This window comes from Parastagonospora nodorum, assembly GCF_000146915.1.
Source record: "Parastagonospora nodorum SN15 chromosome Unknown scaffold_19, whole genome shotgun sequence".
Classification (NCBI taxonomy): domain Eukaryota; kingdom Fungi; phylum Ascomycota; class Dothideomycetes; order Pleosporales; family Phaeosphaeriaceae; genus Parastagonospora; species Parastagonospora nodorum.
The window spans coordinates 317,806-335,003 of NW_001884567.1; the positions used below are offsets into that span (position 1 = coordinate 317,806).

The 17,198-nt window shown below is 53.9% G+C and overlaps 7 protein-coding genes across 7 annotated transcripts; 4 read left to right on the forward strand and 3 right to left on the reverse strand.

Annotated features, from left to right (window-relative positions):
* Window positions 1-167: 167 nt before the first annotated feature.
* Window positions 168-2,067, forward strand: SNOG_11420 (hypothetical protein). Its single transcript, XM_001801611.1, has 3 exons — window positions 168-728; window positions 779-901; window positions 952-2,067. Exons 1-3 carry the CDS (start codon window positions 273-275, stop codon window positions 1,240-1,242), a joined length of 870 nt encoding a protein of 289 aa, XP_001801663.1. The 5' UTR covers window positions 168-272; the 3' UTR covers window positions 1,243-2,067.
* Window positions 2,068-2,338: 271 nt separating this feature from the next.
* SNOG_11421 (hypothetical protein) lies at window positions 2,339-4,342 on the reverse strand (the record flags this gene model as incomplete). Its single annotated transcript, XM_001801612.1, has 1 exon — window positions 2,339-4,342. The coding sequence occupies one exon, from the start codon at window positions 4,340-4,342 to the stop codon at window positions 2,339-2,341; it is 2,004 nt and encodes a 667-aa protein (XP_001801664.1).
* A 1,210-nt stretch (window positions 4,343-5,552) lies between these two features.
* Window positions 5,553-7,495, forward strand: SNOG_11422 (hypothetical protein; the record flags this gene model as incomplete). Its single annotated transcript, XM_001801613.1, has 2 exons — window positions 5,553-5,643; window positions 5,695-7,495. The coding sequence occupies exon 2, from the start codon at window positions 5,711-5,713 to the stop codon at window positions 7,493-7,495; it is 1,785 nt and encodes a 594-aa protein (XP_001801665.1). The 5' UTR covers window positions 5,553-5,643; window positions 5,695-5,710.
* Window positions 7,496-7,553: 58 nt separating this feature from the next.
* On the forward strand, window positions 7,554-7,919 carry SNOG_11423 (hypothetical protein; the record flags this gene model as incomplete). The annotated part of the gene is made up of 2 exons (XM_001801614.1): window positions 7,554-7,643; window positions 7,860-7,919. 2 exons carry the CDS (start codon window positions 7,554-7,556, stop codon window positions 7,917-7,919), a joined length of 150 nt encoding a protein of 49 aa, XP_001801666.1.
* Window positions 7,920-8,018: 99 nt separating this feature from the next.
* Window positions 8,019-9,772, reverse strand: SNOG_11424 (hypothetical protein; the record flags this gene model as incomplete). The annotated part of the gene is made up of 3 exons (XM_001801615.1): window positions 8,019-8,695; window positions 8,990-9,398; window positions 9,449-9,772. The coding sequence occupies 3 exons, from the start codon at window positions 9,770-9,772 to the stop codon at window positions 8,019-8,021; spliced, it is 1,410 nt and encodes a 469-aa protein (XP_001801667.1).
* A 594-nt stretch (window positions 9,773-10,366) lies between these two features.
* SNOG_11426 (hypothetical protein) lies at window positions 10,367-13,800 on the forward strand (the record flags this gene model as incomplete). Its single annotated transcript, XM_001801616.1, has 5 exons — window positions 10,367-10,794; window positions 10,842-11,251; window positions 11,306-12,298; window positions 12,635-12,735; window positions 12,871-13,800. 5 exons carry the CDS (start codon window positions 10,367-10,369, stop codon window positions 13,798-13,800), a joined length of 2,862 nt encoding a protein of 953 aa, XP_001801668.1.
* Window positions 13,801-14,347: 547 nt separating this feature from the next.
* On the reverse strand, window positions 14,348-16,815 carry SNOG_11427 (hypothetical protein; the record flags this gene model as incomplete). Its single annotated transcript, XM_001801617.1, has 5 exons — window positions 14,348-15,822; window positions 15,862-16,168; window positions 16,223-16,321; window positions 16,379-16,492; window positions 16,645-16,815. 5 exons carry the CDS (start codon window positions 16,813-16,815, stop codon window positions 14,348-14,350), a joined length of 2,166 nt encoding a protein of 721 aa, XP_001801669.1.
* Window positions 16,816-17,198: the final 383 nt, after the last annotated feature.

The window sequence follows — 17,198 nt, forward strand, 5'->3', positions numbered from 1 at the left end:
TCGCATGGTTAGTAAGCTGGCTCCACCCATGCCATGCGCTAATGACGCACGGCAGGGAAGTGACGATTGTCCCGCGCCTTCTGCGGTCTTCCAACGGCCTCCAAGCTAATAATCTACCGTGGTTACTGCCTCCGGTTTGACAAACAACAACTGTTCGCATTCACACCCTATTCTTTGCCGCTCAGACATAACTTGAGCACCCTCAGAAGCCTCGTACCAGGCCCCGAGCATACCGTTCGCTGTATAGGAAGACAACACATCGCATATACATCATGGCCGACGACGCCGCCACCACGTCCGCTGAGGAACCCCAGGTCACATTCAACGTCAAGGCTGCGAACGACCAGAAGCATGTCCTCACTCTGCCAAACACCACCACAGTCGCCGACCTCAAGGCCAAGCTGTCAGCATCCGAATACGCAGACGTCCCCGCCGAGCGCCAACGCCTGATCTACTCGGGCCGCGTGCTGAAGGACCACGATACGCTTTCGAGTGTCAAGATCAAGGACGGACACACAGTACATCTGGTCAAGGGCGCAGCGAGCAATGCTAGGCAAAATCCCGCAAACCAGGGCACATCCAGCACAACTGGTGGCGCGCCGACCCCGCAGGTACCAACCAACATCGCCGCAGGAACAGGAAACAACCCTCTTGCGGCTCTCACTGGAGCGCGGCACGCTGGCTTCCATGGTCTGCCTGGTATAGACATGTTTGGCCCAGATGGAGGTGTAAGTGTCCTTGATTTCCGCCATAGTCGAAGTCGGCTAATGCCTTTCAGATGGGCCCACCACCAAGTCAGGATGCCATGCTGGAGATGATGGACAACCCCATGTTCCTGTCACAGATGAATGAGGCCATGAACAACCCACAAGTAGTCGACATGATGATGCAGAACCCGATGGTGAGTGTTTGTCATTGCAGTGCAAGCTCCGAGAGACTGACATGTAATAGATCCGCGACAACCCAATAATGGCAAGAGATGCTCAGGAACGAGGACACCCGCCGCATCGACTGTTCAGCCCAGAAAATGATGCGCATGCAATTACAGATGCAGCGAGCCATGAACCGGAACGGCGGAGGTGGAGGTTCGAGTTTCCCAGCTCCTGGCGCCACAGACAACACACCACAAGCAAGCGCAACAGCAACAGGCGGAGGTGCAACTGCTACACCAAACCAGCCAAACACAACTGGCGCGACCGATCCTGCGGCAGCCGGAGCTGCACAACCGAACCCGTTCGCTAGCCTTTTCGCTGGAGGCGCAAGCCCATTCGCCCCACAGCAGCCGAACACGGGAGACTCGAATGCGAACCCGAACGCGGCAAATCCATTCGGTAACATATTTGGCGGAGGAGCGCAAGGCGGCGGCGCGAACCCGATTGCAGACGGCGTTCAGAGATTGATGCAGAACCCAGAAGCAATGCAACAGATGATGCAGATGATGAACGGGGCTGGAGGAGGCGCAAATCCATTCGGCGGCGCAGGCGCAGGCGCAGGCGCGGCACCCGGAACAGGTTCTCAGGCACCAAATCCGTTCGCCGCACTCATGGGAGGCGGAGGCTTTGGCGGCGGCTTTGGAACACCTCCAGCACCAGCAGACACCCGACCCCCGGAGCAGGTGTACGAGTCACAACTTGCACAGCTGAACGAGATGGGCTTCTACGAGTTCGATCGCAACGTCTCTGCACTACGAAGGAGTGGCGGTAATGTCCAAGGTGCAATCGAGTACCTGCTCAACGGCGGGTCATAGACTGCCCGTCGCCTGAGTGCGCAAGAGGAGGAACAGATCAACCAGTACGAACGCAACGAACGCTAGGAGTATTGTGGCGGTAGTACTCCATCGACCCGAGTGGTTTCGAATCCCAGCGAACTAGACGAGGTCAACTTTAACAGAAGCGAGTGCGGCTCGTGGGACTTGTCAGATGACGAATACTCTGTGAACGGTCGGGGATATTCCTGAGGAGCTGCTGATGTGGAAGACGTTTTCTAGTAGATACAGATACAGATACCAGAGGCATTTTTGTTTCAATGCCAGGACATGATTGATCACAACTATACTCTTGCATTTGACTTCAATGTCCGAACATCGGCACAGTCACTTTCAACTCGAAAATTAGAAGCTAGGGAAGTCATAATTGCCATTCATTGAATCTAACGGTATCATGCTAGTCATGTAAATCATCCATAAACCCCCACAAACAAAAGTTCATTCAACCATAAAACGCCCGCGCAATGCCCCATGCTCCCAGCCCAATATCCATTCATTCTCTTTTCACGAAAGGAAACCCAGCGCCGCGCCAATATGCTTAAACAACCGAGAGAAATAAGAGAGGTCCCGTTCCTAGTTAACATCCATACCATCATCTTCAACCTCCTCGTCGCCCTCCTCTTCACCCCCAGTAAGCACCCCCGCACTGCCCAGACTCCTCTTCCTCGTCGTGCCCGCGCCATACGAGCGGCCTGTAACCTGGCTCAGGAGCTCGAGATCCTCACCGCCAACGACGCGAGCCTCGGGGCCCGATTCGCAGCACAACTCGATTAAGCTGGCGGGATTGAGGTTGCGGAAGCCATTCGTACGGACAAGGCGTCCCCAGTTTTGTAGGCAGTATGCGGCAGCGCGCTGTTTGAGCCAGTCTTCGCCGGCCGTGGCAGCGCGCTCCCAGATGACGGCTGCGTGTTCGATGTCGAGTTCCCGGCCGAGGCGGTTGACGCAGAGGAGGCGCAGGCGGGGCATGTCGTAGATGTTACTCATGACCAACATGCCCGCGACGTCACTTAGACTTGGTCCGTTCTGCGGGTTGGGTGCGATGCTGTCGGTGTAGAGGTAGAAGAGGAAAGCGCGCACTGCCGAGTATGGTTCGGGGATGTGCATCTTCTTAGAGTGGAATTCGGACATTTGAGCGCTCCAGAGACGGGCGAAGTGTGGCCAGCGAGCGTGGAGGATGAGCTTGTGGACGTGGATTGGTCGGGAGACGGCACCGATGGCAGTAGATGTGGAGGACGGACCGGCTTCTATAGCGGATGACACGTCGACATAATCTTCTTCATCAGGGTCGGCGGTGATGATAAAGTCAGCTCCACTACCACTCTCGGGAGGTTGGTCGAAAGTCAATGAGAGGTCAGCACCAATGCCCGTGAGGTGCGATGAGACATTGGCGTCTGAAGCAGGCATCATCTTTGACCGCGAGTCGGAGGCCAGCTCATTGCCTAGGATAAGCCGTACTTGCGCAAGTCGATGAGCGAGTACATCACTAAGATACTCGCCATTGTGGTTTGCATCTCCGGCGGCCTCAATCGGGCTTCCGAGGAGCCATGCGTGAGTTCCTTCCGGATTAGTGGTACAATAATGCCAGCGATAGTTCGGGCTGTAGAGATCCTTGCCATCAGCTAGCTTTTGCCAGCGTAAGGTGTCGAGCTCCAAACTGGACAGACTAGTCTCGGAGGTTAGTTCAGCAGGTGTCACGAAGTCCAGCATGCAGCCAGAGGAGAAGATGTGGAAGTGGGTACCAGCCGCCTGCGAAGGTAAATTTGGACTGGAGTGGAACTTGAGCGAGGAGATGGAGCCTGGGGCTACGTATGGAGAGCGACTGGAGGTCATGCCATGGTAGGATTGTACACTTGAGTTAGCAGTGTAACCAGTGCTGCCAGTCGCCACATGGCCAGAAGGTGGAACCTGGAAACGGTGCCTCGACGAGAGCAGTTGCCGATCGCCTGTGCCAAATTTCATTGCGTGTTCGAACTCCGGGCTGCCGCGTAGGTCGAGCCACCAGATCTCATTATTCTTCTCCATTTCATCATTGATGCCTCCGAAGATCCAAATGCGACCGTTCCAGATCCAGCTGGCATGGTCGTATCGTGGTACAAATCTCCAGGTTCGCGACCACGTCCATGTCTTGAGGTCAAGGTAGCAAATATCATCCAGAACACTGTCATGTCCAGTCTGGCCCCCACTGATGTAGAGTTTATCGTCGTGGATTACTGCCGAGTGACGAGCGCGACCGCGGGGTATCGGGCCGTGTAACTCAGGCTGTGTCCAGTGCGCGGTCTTGAGGTCGAATACTATCACGTCGGCGAGGTGTTGGCGGTGCTCATTCTCTCCACCGAAGACCAGGAGCTTGCTGCCCTGCCACAGACACGCTGTATGGCCCATCCGTACTCCAGGAATATCGCCATAGTTGTCTACAAGGTTCCACTGCCGTGTTGTGAGATTCAGGCGCAGCACATGGTTGTACACTTCGTCGGTGTATTGGTCGAAGCCTCCAAAGGCGTATATCTGGTCATCGCCTACGTACGTGACAGACGCATTGACGAGGCAAGCGGGCTTGGCACCGATGGTGGAGATCATCTTGGGTCTGTAACCCTCGACGGCAGACCTGCGATTTCGCACAGGGCTAGCGGACATGAGAAAAGTGTTGTTGCTCGAGCGATCGGAAGTCGGCGTATGTGAACGGCCGGGTGAGGGAGTGGTGGTGAGGGTGGTGCTGGACTGGTGCGGAGAAAGAAGGGAAGTCGGAGCAATCGGGAGAGCCATTGGTGTCGTGGTTGTTCGCAAAGGGTGTGGTTTAGTTCATGGAAGCCCTCTGCGGGCAAGGTCGCCTTTGTCCCAGGAAGTGAGAATGTTTGAAGCTGGAAGCTCGAGTTGGCTGGCAGTCCCGGCAGAAACCCAAGCGGTGAGCAGTCTTGGCACAGGCGCGGATGATTAATGGCCGCATGAAGTACCAGCCTCTCCGCTCCCCGCTGCAGGAGGCCGTCATCTGGGAACCTTGGTGCCAGCTATTCACCGCTGCTCGCCTGCTGTCCGCAGCAATGCTGCGCTCTCAACGAGCGAGTGGTGAAATCCACCAAGTTTTCAAATCTCGGCACAGCCCCAAGGTGATCCCCTCTTCTTAGAAAATTACTAGGCACAGATGAGAGAGAGGAGGCTGTTAGGTTCAGCCAAAGGGATGCACGCACTGGCAGCAAAGGAACTAATCAGTGAGATCACACGCCAACCTCACTTCCTTCAGCTCATACACTTACTGGCCACCGACGCGTTCAGTCTAGTGTTTCTGGTGGAGTGGAATCATCTGGTGGGACGTCCTTGCCTGCACGTGCTTTCGATACCTCCAGGACCATCATCAAATCGCTATGCACACGACTTCACATGTCTTGCTACTACAGCCAGGTGTCTTAAACAATATCATTTACTCTGCACCACCTTCCGCGCATGCGTGACCAAGCACTTCGCTGGTCGCTTGCAGCGCCTTGCAACACCGCAAGATGCGGTATTTCACAAAGCACGATCATCTCGGGCCAACCTTTATGCAACGACTGTTACTCGGACAATGAGAATAGTAACCGCTTTTGGTGTTCGTTGCCGCCGCACGGCCAAAATGCGGCTGATGTCATGGTTTCTGATGTTCTGGGCAGCCTCGCCTAGGAGTCTCAGCTCGTCGCTGGGCCAACCCAAACTGTAAACAAACGATATTTAATGCTCCTCCTACCTGCCATTCTGCAAGCTCAGTACCACACCACACTTCCACAGTCCGCACTCCCCTCCTCTCCATCTTATCTCCGCCAGCAAGCAATTACTTTTCGAATCAATACTTCCGAGCATCGATTACAGCATTGTCTAATTCAAATCTTTACCACCAAGTACACCATAATGTATGTACATACAGCCTAGACTTATACCCTATCCGGCTAATGCATATACAGCTGAGAGCTAGCAGCCATGGCAAGCGCAGCAGTCTTGACTCCGGTCAAGAGTCGCTCTTCAGTCTTCTCCACCCGCACCGCTGGCGGTCGGATGCCATTGACTCCCTCTCCCCGCACCCCTCGAACCCAGACTCCTGATGTGCAGGCACAAGAGTCTATCCATGGCGGCAACCTCATGTCCCGCTTCCAGCGCTCCATCTCCAAGAAGACACATGATTCACCAAAGTCGAACATCGCCCGCACCACACAGTCACCGCGCCGGTTAGAACTTGGGGTATCAGAATGGTCGCTCACTGGAACTGGTACTACAGCCACCACGAAGACACCCGCCAAGGCAAAGAAGGACAGCACCATCCGCTCAAGGCCCACCAAGACTCGCATTGCATACAACTCCGCCGACCGCTTCATTCCCAACCGCACAGCAAGTGAAGCTATTTGCAGCGCTGGCACCGGCAAGCTCGATCAGCGGCCAAAGTCAAGCTCCAAGGGTGAAGGATCAACAGTACTCGCCAGCGCCGCAAGTGCTTTCGATCTTGGCGGCCGCGGATCAGAGGAGGATGTTACCCTCTCGTTGGAGGGCTTGAACATTGACGACGATGAGGAGGAGAGCCGCGCCAGCACAAAGCCTGCTCCCAGCGCAGCAGCATACCAGTCGACTCTTGCATCAGCATGCGGTATCAGCACCAACACCCGCATTCTTGCGTTCAAGCCCGCGCCCCCAGAATCGTCCAAGCCCATCGACCTCCGCTCCCAGTACAACCGCCCTCTCAAGTCTACTGCTGGCGTCAACGCGCAGAGCCGCCGCCGCATTCCGTCAGCACCTGAGCGTGTCCTCGATGCTCCCGGTCTCGTTGATGACTACTACCTGAACCTGCTCGACTGGTCCTCTGGCAACCAGGTCGCCATTGGTCTTGAGCGCTCCGTCTATGTCTGGTCAGCCGACTCTGGCTCGGTCTCTTCACTCCTCGAGTGCCCCGCCGACACCTACATCTCCTCTGTGAAGTGGTCAGGTGACGGTGCGTACGTTGGCGTTGGCCTCGGTACGGGCGAGGTCCAGATCTGGGACGTTGAGGAGCAGACCAAGCTCCGCAGCATGTTCGGCCACGAGACCCGCGTTGGTGTTATGGGATGGAACAAGCACCTTCTCTCCACTGGTGCTCGCTCTGGTCTCGTCTACAACCACGATGTCCGCATCGCACAGCACAAGATTGCCGAGCTCGTCTCCCACACTGGAGAGGTCTGCGGTCTTGAGTGGCGCGCCGACGGTGCCCAGCTCGCTACCGGCGGAAACGACAACATGGTCAACATCTGGGATGCGCGCGCTCTTAACGCCCCCAAGTTCACCAAGACCAACCACCGCGCCGCGGTTAAGGCTCTTTCTTGGTGCCCATGGCAATCCAACCTCCTCGCCACTGGCGGTGGCTCCAACGACCGTCAGATCTACTTCTGGAACACCACCACCGGTGCCCGCATCAACCACATCGCCACCGACTCCCAGGTCACCAGCCTCCGCTGGAGCACCCACTACAAGGAGATTGTCAGCAGCGGTGGCTTCCCCGACAACAGCCTCAGCATCTGGAGCTACCCTACCGGTGTCAAGAACATGGAGATTCCGGCCCACGAGTCTCGTGTCCTCCACAGCTGCCTCAGCCCCGACGGCCAGATGCTTGCCACTGCCGCCGCCGACGAGTCCCTCAAATTCTGGAAGGTCTTCGAGAAGAAGCCCGGCCAGCCCTCAGTCGCCGCCGCCGGCTCTGCTTCCATGAAGCCCAGCGTCGTCAAGCAGATGACCATCCGCTAAATCTTCTTCGCGAATGAACAAGACAAGTGCGCGACTAGACGCACAAGGAGGAAAAGCGATGTCCCGCAAACATACTGCGGCCACACATAACATCATTACCGGCTTGCGCAACGGAGCCGGTCCATATCATCCAGCTCTACGCGCAACGGTAAGTTGGTAAGTATCACATCTCGTTTGGGTATGTGACGCGATCCTGTAATACGGACTCTCCACATCTACCCTCGGAACATTTGTCAATCACAATCGGCTTTGGTTGCCATATTCAGCGAAGGCGTCTCGGAAGCATTGCAAAGGCGTTTTAACTCTTCGAGCGTTTCACACAAACTACGTTGGATATGACCTGTTACGAACTATGATACCACAGCCGATGGCTTCGAGGGCGCTATCGATATTTTTGGAGGTGCATTGGGATGGATTGGGATAGGCGTCAGAAATGGAGTATTCAAACTTTTGAAATTTGTGCTTTGATGTGATTGATCGTGTGATGTTCTGGTTCGTCTTGCTGTTGCTGAGTGATCCATTGTCAACCGTATCTAATCTTCTTCCCACCTTTTCCCTCCCCCATGGTACAACTCACAAACACGCCTTTTCGCCTCGCATACTCAATTGCATCCCGACCACTAATCCTGGAACAATTGTCCGCATAGATGCTCTTCAGACCCGGCAACTTATCCACCAGCATCTTTATACTAGCGCCTGTAATGTACGAGTAACTGAAATCAACACTCCTCAGCCCCGTCACCTCATGTTCCAACAAGTGCTCAACATCGTCGTCGCCGACCGCCTGCTTCGCGAGATCCAAATGCTGCAGCGCCGGCGTCAAAACCCGTGGTGAGCGCGCAAAAAGACTGTTCGTCTTCTTGTTGAAGAAGCCTACGTTGTCGTCGCTGGGCAAGCCGCGGAATGTCAGGGATTGCAGGGGCGCGGCGCCTTGGAGGGTATGCAGTTGGGCATCCTCGTCGGTGTAAAGATCGAGCAGTTCCTCAATACGGTCTGCATTGACATTGTTCACCTCGAAGAGACTCAGGTGCGTAAGGTCCTGGAGGCGAGAACGCAGCAGTCCCGGAGTGTCTGCTGGAACAAGGTCACTGTCGACTGTGTAATTGAGCGAGAACTTTTGCAATGTTGATGGGAGGGTAGAGAAGTTGGTGTGTACCGTCTTGAGGATGAGCGTTTCCAATGGAAGCTTATGCAATCCATCTAGGAACGTGGCGTTGTGGATTCTATTTGCGACCAGGTCTAGGTATTTGAGATTGGGCGTGCTCGTGAACAGGTTGGTTAGCATTACCGGGGTTGTCGGAAGAAGGACGCCGGGGAAATGCAAGGTTATGTGTTCGAGAGAGGAGAAGGGGTCGTTCCATAATGCGGAATGGCGGGATGATTGAACTTCGTGGAAATCGACGTGCCGGAGTGTCGGCCGCGTTTGCATGATTTGCGTTAAAGTATCCATGGAGATTTGCGGGTAAATGACGAGTTTGCTGAGATTCGGAGCACATTGTACGATGTCGATGAACGTGGAGGACATGGCGTGTGGCAGGCTTATGAACTCGAGATCTGTCAGGTTCTTGCATGCGACCGCGACGTTTTTGAGAATATCGATGTGTTCGAAACGGTGTATAGTGACTCGCGTCAGACGGTTTTCAGAGCGCCGGACGGCTTTGTCGACAAATTTGCGAGGGACGGGGCGGCGTGCGCCGGAGAGATCGAGGTGCATCCATAGCCGTGGCAGATTTGCGACGTAATCTCGCCATCCTCTGCTGACGCGCATGCAGTTGACCAACTGTCTGAAAGTCATGTATTCGAGTACTATCTCGGCGAGTTCGACGGGGAGAATGGTGAGGGGGTCGACGGACTTTGCGGGTGATAGTTTGCGCGTAGTCTTGTCGTGGAGTTGTTGCAGCAGCTGTAATGAGGTTAGGCTTCAGCTCGAGTACAAATCACTAACCGACATACCTTGAAGTACTTGTCAGTTACTGCCACGTTCTTCATGCCATACTTGTAAATCCCCAGCGCTGTTTCCAGCTTCTCCATCTTCTCGAGTATGCTTGCTGTCCTCAAATACCCCTTCACATCTTGCTTGTTGATCTTGATCATCTCCCTGCCATCTTTGACTGCGGCATTATAGTCTTCTAGTCTGTCATATGCTGCTGCGCGATGGTCGAAGAGGCTGAGGGTGGGCATGATTTCGATGCCGTTTGTGAAGGCTTCGACAGCATTCTTGTACTCTTTGAGCTTGTAATATCTTCTCCCAAGCTCCTGGTACTCTTCTAGAGACATTTTGCGAGCCATGACGTGCCTCTCGGAAACTCTTGAGATGATGCAGGGGTTTGTTGGATGATGCAACGTGTAGTGTAGACAGCCCGCGAGTGATTGCTCTATGTTCAGTTAGAGTCCTGCTTGAACAAGTTTTGGGCTATAGCTTTGCAAGAGTCATTGCTTGCAGATTGAAAGATTGAGGCGCCGGTTCGCTGAACCTTGGAGCCGTGGTGGTAAGAGACGCGTCGCGCTAAGAAAGCGCGCTGGCGCGATAGCACGTGTGTCATCGCCATTGCGCTATCGATACCCCGATCGTGCTCCTTTCTCATTGTCATCGAACCATCGCTCTTGTGCATAACAGTATCACTATCGAGCGAATACAACATGCATCGTCTTCTCGTGACCTACGCGACGAGGCGGAAGAGTGCCTGCTCTGATGATGATAAGTTTCCGGTGAACTCGGTAGCCTTTCCAATGGTTCTGTACCATTGGCTACGGATGTCGCCCGATACGAGTAGCATAGCCCGAACTCAGCCCCGCCATGAGCTTGCCTTATAGGAACGAGGAAGGCGCTTTCGTCGAATCTCGAAGAATGCAGCTACGCTGCAGACAAAGATGGCGGAAGGTCTCGCTGCGATTGGCTTGGCAGGCAACATTATTCAATTCATAACTTTCGGGTCAGCTCTTGTCTCCAAAAGCCGAGAAATCCATCGATCTGCCTCAGGCCTCTCAATCGAACTCGTTGACCTTAACGTTGTTGCTCGAGACATAAAGTACTTCAGCAGCCGAATCAGTGCCGACACACGCGTCTCAGACAGACTATATGACATCGCCAAGGCTTCTAGCAATGTCGCCCACGAGCTGGTGGAAGCGGTGGCTGACATTCAGAAGAACGGTCAGGCGTCCATCAGCGGGCCGACCAAGTGGAAGAGTTTCCGCAAGGCATTGAAGTGTATATGGAAGAAAGAGATGATTGACGAACTGAAGTCGAGACTGGAACTACTGAGAAATCAACTCTCACTGCATTTGATTTCAGATACAAAGTGAGTTAGGTATCAAATATTCTGGGAAACTGCTTAGGTCTGTTCAGTGACTACCAGATACACTTATCAAAGCTCGTTCAGGAGTGGAGAAAGCAGAATGAGCGGAGTGGCTACCAGATCACCAACCAAATCCAGGCGTTGGACACACAGCTTTCGATCATCAAACAACACAGTGCTGGCCTTTCATTTGACCATGAATACTGGAAAAAACTACATGATATGCTTTTTAAAGTATCCTATGAAGTTCGGCAAGTGTCCCATGGTCATACTATTCTTCAGAGCCTGAGATATGAGTGCATGGAAACGCGAATGGAAGCGATCAAAGAGGCTCACCAAAGGACATTTGATTGGATTTTTGACATCAACATGGGCCAGCTTGCAGGACTTCATCGGACAATCCCATTCACTGAGTGGTTGCAGTCTGGTAGTGGGATCTACTGGGTCACTGGCAAACCAGGTAAGCTCTACTACTTGTTTCCTTCTTGAATACAATTAATAGGGCCGTTGATAGGGTGCGGAAAGTCAACTTTGATGAAATATCTTTACAGCCAAGCCAAAACTGACAAGCACCTCAATGCTTGGGCCGGCAACGCTACCCTCGTACGAGCAAGCTTCTACTTCTGGAATCCCGGCGAAGAGATGCAGAAGTCCTTGGAAGGGCTCTTACAGACACTGCTTTATCACATACTCCGTACGTGCCCAGAGTTGATACCGGCCCTATGTCCTGAGAGATGGAACGAACAGCATGTCGATATGAAATCGGTCAGACCTTGGACCTTGGGAGAGCTCCAAAAGACCATCGCCGCTTTCCAAGCGCTGCCCCCGGTAGCTGCGAAGTTTTATTTTCACATCGATGGTCTCGATGAATATTTTGGCGACAGCTGGGATGTCATCGACACAATGCAGAACTTTGTTGGTTGTCCCAATATAAAGCTCTGCCTCTCGAGCAGACCTTGGAACAGTTTTCAGGACGCTTTTGGACGATCGAACCCATGCATGCTTAGGCTGCATGAATACACAAGGAAGGACATCGAGACCTTTGCACATGATAATTTAATGTCCTACACCACCCATTCCGATTTTGAGCCACGTCTTTTCAATGATATGATACAGGACATCGTTGAACGTGCACAAGGAGTATTTCTCTGGGTCCGCCTGGTCGTACGCTCCTTACGCGATGGCATCATCAATGACGATCCAGTATCTACACTTCACGAGCGCCTCCGAACTATACCAGTTGATCTCGAACCGTTCTTTGAGCACATTCTTGGCTCCGTTCAGGGCTTTTACCGCACTACAATGGCTGCTACTTTTCTTGCTGCTCTGAGGACCAATCGTCCTCTGAGCATGATGCAGTACCACTTCTTAGAGAAGAACAATTCGGCCTCCTATTTCAAATACCCTTCAAGGCTTTGGAACGACACCAAGGTCGAACGAGCAGTTCTTCAGACAGAGAGGCAATTGAACGGGCGATTCAAAGGCCTTCTAGAGCCATCTTCATCTCGCGCGATACAAAGACGGACTACAGTGGACTTCTTACATCGGACGCTACGGGACTTTCTGAAATCACCGCGGATGGCAGACCTGCTACAATCATGGGCGCCCCGTGATCTCAATGTGCCAATGGCTATTAGTCGTGCTCTTATAGCTACATGCATGTCTATTGACCTGCATCCATCCATGGATAATGTCAAAACCGCGATCGAATTCGCAGCTCACGCCGCGCAAGAGACGAGAGATACCACTCATAGCTTTGCTATTATCGACCAAGCTGAAGCTCTGCATTGGAATGCCCGGCCAAACGAGTCGCATATACACTGCAGAATCCATTGCTACATAGTTCGCTTCGCAATGTCTGTTGGTCACACGGAATACTTGCGCTATCGCTTTCGACAAGATGGTGCTATACTCGATCTCAACATGATTTTGAAACACGCAATAGTATGTCCACTGGAGGCGCATGAGACATTTGACCCTTGTTTACCTCCGGTATCTGATAGCCACGATCAAGACGAAGCAAACACCCCACACCCCGAGATGGCATTTAGAAGTCCCCCTGTACTATCAATGGTGCAGTCCCTGCTCGATTTTGGGGCTGATCCAAACGCTGAAGTTGAGGGTGCCTCGAGTTGGACCGCATTCTTGGATTTATCAATTCAATTAATGGATAGACCTGGTATAGAGCAATGCTGGGGCGTTTTCGGAGCATTCTTCCAACAGCCCATTAGGCTCAACCACAACAAGTTCCACTGGGCAAAGCTGTTCAAACGTGAGCAAGCCATGTCAAAAGACGGCCTAGCAAACAGATTAAAATACCTCCAACGACTCTTCACATTCGGATTAAACCCAAACATGAGCACACACAACACGACATTCTTCGTGCTCTTCCTCAGAACCCTAGTTACAAATTACCTCGACTTCCTCCCCTTCGCGCAAAAACTGCAGGACAATATACTCCGCGAGTTTCTCCTGTCAGGCGCCGACATCACTAAAATCTACCGCGACCACTCAACGCACGGCTGGCTCGACCATTTCCTGCGCGAAATGGTGCAGTACACCGCAGATGGCACGATCCTGCCTCGTATCGAGCAGTACGGTCTTCTTCTCGAACACGGCTTGCAACCGAATGCCGTGGTGCGCAACAACATCACCGTATGGGACAGGATCCTCAAGGCCATGCATCAAGGCCTCCAAGAAGGGCGCTCTAGTAAACCATATCACCAAGCTGTTCAACGCCTGCTGGTCATGTCCTTGGACAAAGGAGCTGCGCCAGATGCCCTTGGCCTTCCGCGCATCTTACATTCTGTGGCGGGAGAAACGTCGTTGCTGTCGCTGGATGAGATACAGGAACTCGAACGAGCGATGAGACCGAGTGATAGAGGAGTTGTCTCGCCTAGCCCCGTGCACAGCATGGGATCTGGCTGGAAACGAAAGAATGGGGATGAAGACGGTTCGGAAGGAGGGCTGCGGGGAAAGCAAGGGAAGCGCCGTGGCGTTCAAAGATGAGCGTTCAGGTTGAGCTTTTGTCGCGTTGTCGTATGGTCGCCTGCATGTACGAGCAGAAGCAACGGCAGCAGTATATGTATTGCACGTTGGGAAGAGCAAGGCTCAGTCCAACCAGACGCTCAATACACAGAGCTTTGCGTGTGCAGATAAGTAGGGCGATTCAAGCTCGTTGATAACACCAAAGAACCTTTCTCTCAACACTTCCATCAAACAGGCCCAAGGTGGGTAGATACAAGCAAGCAAGACGCGATACTATAAGCACAGACCACACGTTCGCATCCAGCATGCATATGTAAAAATAGATATATCAATAAATAGTGTACACAGAAGCGAAGTCGGTAGCATAGTCATAATCTACAACATCGCCGAAAAAATGTGATTCCAGATATGCCTTATGTAGATAGATAGGTGATTCCGCGCACAGAAGAGAGCGTAGGGGGTATATGGCGGGAACGACGAAAATAGTCCGAAACAAGAACCCTAACCAGCAAACAAAGACGTGGGGCGTGAACGAGTCGTGGAGAAAGTTTGTGAAGAAAGAACCATGCTAGGCATTAATAATGAGGTTGCGCTGACTAGTGTCTTCGGGGTAGTTGCCAAAGACAAAGCGGTACAGTTCACGCAGCCACTTGAACTGCTCACTGCGCGCGAGCCATTGCACCGATCGGCCGATTTCAAGAGCCGTCAGCCTGCGGGGTGGTTGGTTGTGAACGGTCCTTAGCGTCGGGTCTGTAAGAACTAGCTTCCTGTAGTTGTCGAAAAGCTGACTCTGCCAAGGGATTGTTCCGAAGCTGTTGGAGGGGAGGGCGCGCAGGAAATCCGGTAATGGGATTTGCCGACTGTAACCTGTTTGCATGGCTGCTTTGATGATGAGGCCTTTCAGTCGGATTAGGTTGTGGTCTTCGCGGCTAGCGGTGGCTGTGGAAGATGTGTGAATAGAAGCATCGGAGTAGGTGGAGAGGTTGGAGGATGAGGAAGACCAGCGATCATGAGTGCGCGTCATGCCAGCTTCAGGACCCAAGACGAGAATGTTCGGGACATTGGGCTCTTGTTCTGCGGGTGAGAAGTCTTCCCGATCGTCGAAGATGGTAGTAGGCGTCTCTGGCTGCATAGGTGTCTGCATCCTCGAGGCTATCGCGGAGTGGTAGGAATCGTTCACGCTAGACGATCGCTCCGATCGCTCTGAGTAAGCGATGTTGGAACGTGACGCAGACGAACGTCCACTCGAGAAGGCGTATTGCGAGGGTCGTGGAGTGCCCCGGTCTGGTCGCCACTTAAGTGACCAACCTTCGCGGAAGAGGTCACACAGCTCCCAACATGCTTGTATGGCTGACCCTAGCAACTCCTCGTCCGCGGGCTTTCCATCGCGACTGTTCTGTCGAAGACTGAAAAGCATCTCGGCTAGCGACCAGCAGGCGTGCAGTAGTGAATCCGTCTCTTCTGGCAGTGATGTCCGTTGCTTCATCAGACGGTGGCATAACGTCAGGTAAAAGTCCAAAGTGCGTTCTCGGAACGTCTCTGGCAGCGTACGGTCATGTGCATTGTAAAGGTGATTGTTCAGTTCGAAGCTGACCCTCAATACCGAGTCGGATGCTTCGTCCCCCCGTTGCCGCACGTCAAACAATGCCTGACAAAAGTCCCGGCATAACTCGAGGGTTGGTTTGATCTGTGCCGAAGGATGCTCGGCTCGGCTCTCGTAGAGTTTCTGACACAGCTTCCAGCACGTCCTCCAAGCGTGTTCCTGTACGTCAGCACTTCCGCCAGAGTAGTGAAACATGCGGGTCCTGTGGTGCTGGCTCAATTTTGCGAGGGAGTTGCAGAGGATCCAGCACTCGTCCAATGCGCTGTGCAACGCAGCGATCTCCCTCTCCGTCTCGTTGATGCCGTGCAGAGCCTCGCCCATTGTTTGGGCTCCTGCAGATTCATCGTGAGACTGCAATGACATGGTTTCATCCTGGTCAATGGCGGAGCTTGCCGACGATTCCGCAGCTGCATTGTCGTCGTTCTCGGCGATATCTTCGACTATCAGCATTGCACAGTGCCGACTTGAAGATGACATACCAGCAAGACTCACGCTCCTCCGCACACTTCGCCGCCTGTTGTCTTCTTCAAACTCTTGGCGTGTTTGTGCACGTGGTGTGCTACGGTCAGGAGGGCCGGCGGGGACGCTGGTGTCGATGGGAGCGGTGTGGGCATAATTGTGCTGTGCATGTTCAGCCTCTATAGCTTCAGCTAGCGCACGGTGGGCATGACGAACCTTGTCGTCGAGATCAGGAATCATGTTGGCCTCTGGTGTTGAGGGGGACACGACGGCAGTGTTGTCCGAGTTGTTTGCACTCGAGGACGCGCCGGACATGCTCACACGTTCCTGGTTCCGCAATCAGCGCCTAGGTAGTGCAACCATGTTGGACTCGAAACGTACAAATTGTTTGAAATGGGCAGGCGCGTGAATGACGGACTGGGGCGCATCGTCCGAGTCTGCGCGCGTCCGCACTGGGAGCGTCGTGTCGAGTCGCGTGGGCTGGTGGGCAAGTCAGACAATTGCGTGCATCACGCCTCGCGCCCGCGCAGTGCATACCATCTCGGGGCGGCTGCTCTGGCTCGCCGGGCTCACGATGTCGTCGGTGCCCGGCGACCGCACGTCGCTCATGCTGTCGTCGCTCACGTGGTTCTCTTGCGCATCGTCCTCAATCTGTGGTGGGGTTGGTTAGCCCCGCCATTGCTCAACGCAGGGTCGCAGCGTCTACCTCGGTGTGGTCGGTGTTGACGGTGCCATTGCTGTCGACGGGCGACGGGTCAACGGTGGCAGGATACGGGCTGGGAGGGGGGACAAGATGGTCAGACGTGTTGGAAGATCTTGGCGACTCCATTAGCACTCGCGTTCGACTCTGAACAGCGTCGCAGCATGGGGGTCCCGCACCTATTTGAGAAGACGTGGGCGAATGGGGCTGGCGAGCTGGGCGAGTCGGTGTAGGGACTGAAGGCAGACTTCAGGTGGCCGGTTGGAGAAGGCATGAGTTGGGTCGCGGTTGCCATGCTTCACCACAACCTCACGGAAACTGCGCCGGGACTGCGCCGCGAAACTTCAACCGCCGCGTAGGCTGCTGGCGGTCGAGAGACAGGCTGCCTGAACTATCGCGCCAACACCCTGCGATGTTTGACGTGCGCAAGGCTGAGCGACGGGTCCGCTGGCAGGGACGAATCAGGAGGGGATGCGCGGCGCGAAAGCACTGGACGAGGGGGCAGCGCTGGCCAGACGGGTGTATTAGAAGAAGAGGAAGGGGAAGAGGCTTTTAGACGCTGGAGCAGGCCGGCTGCCGAATGAAGAGGAATTGGAGGGAGTGTGTGTTTAGTTTCGTGTGCGTGTGTGCGTCTTTGCCTGGGTGGAGATGCAACAG

Excerpts from the sequence above, each read along its gene's own strand:
- SNOG_11420 (XM_001801611.1), top strand. The coding sequence starts at position 273 with ATGGCCGACGACGCCGCCACCACGTCCGCTGAGGAACCCCAGGTCACA. Across the intron at positions 729-778 it reads TGTTTGGCCCAGATGGAGGT|ATGGGCCCACCACCAAGTCA; the intron begins GTAAGTGTCCTT and ends AATGCCTTTCAG. Across the intron at positions 902-951 it reads TGATGATGCAGAACCCGATG|ATCCGCGACAACCCAATAAT; the intron begins GTGAGTGTTTGT and ends GACATGTAATAG.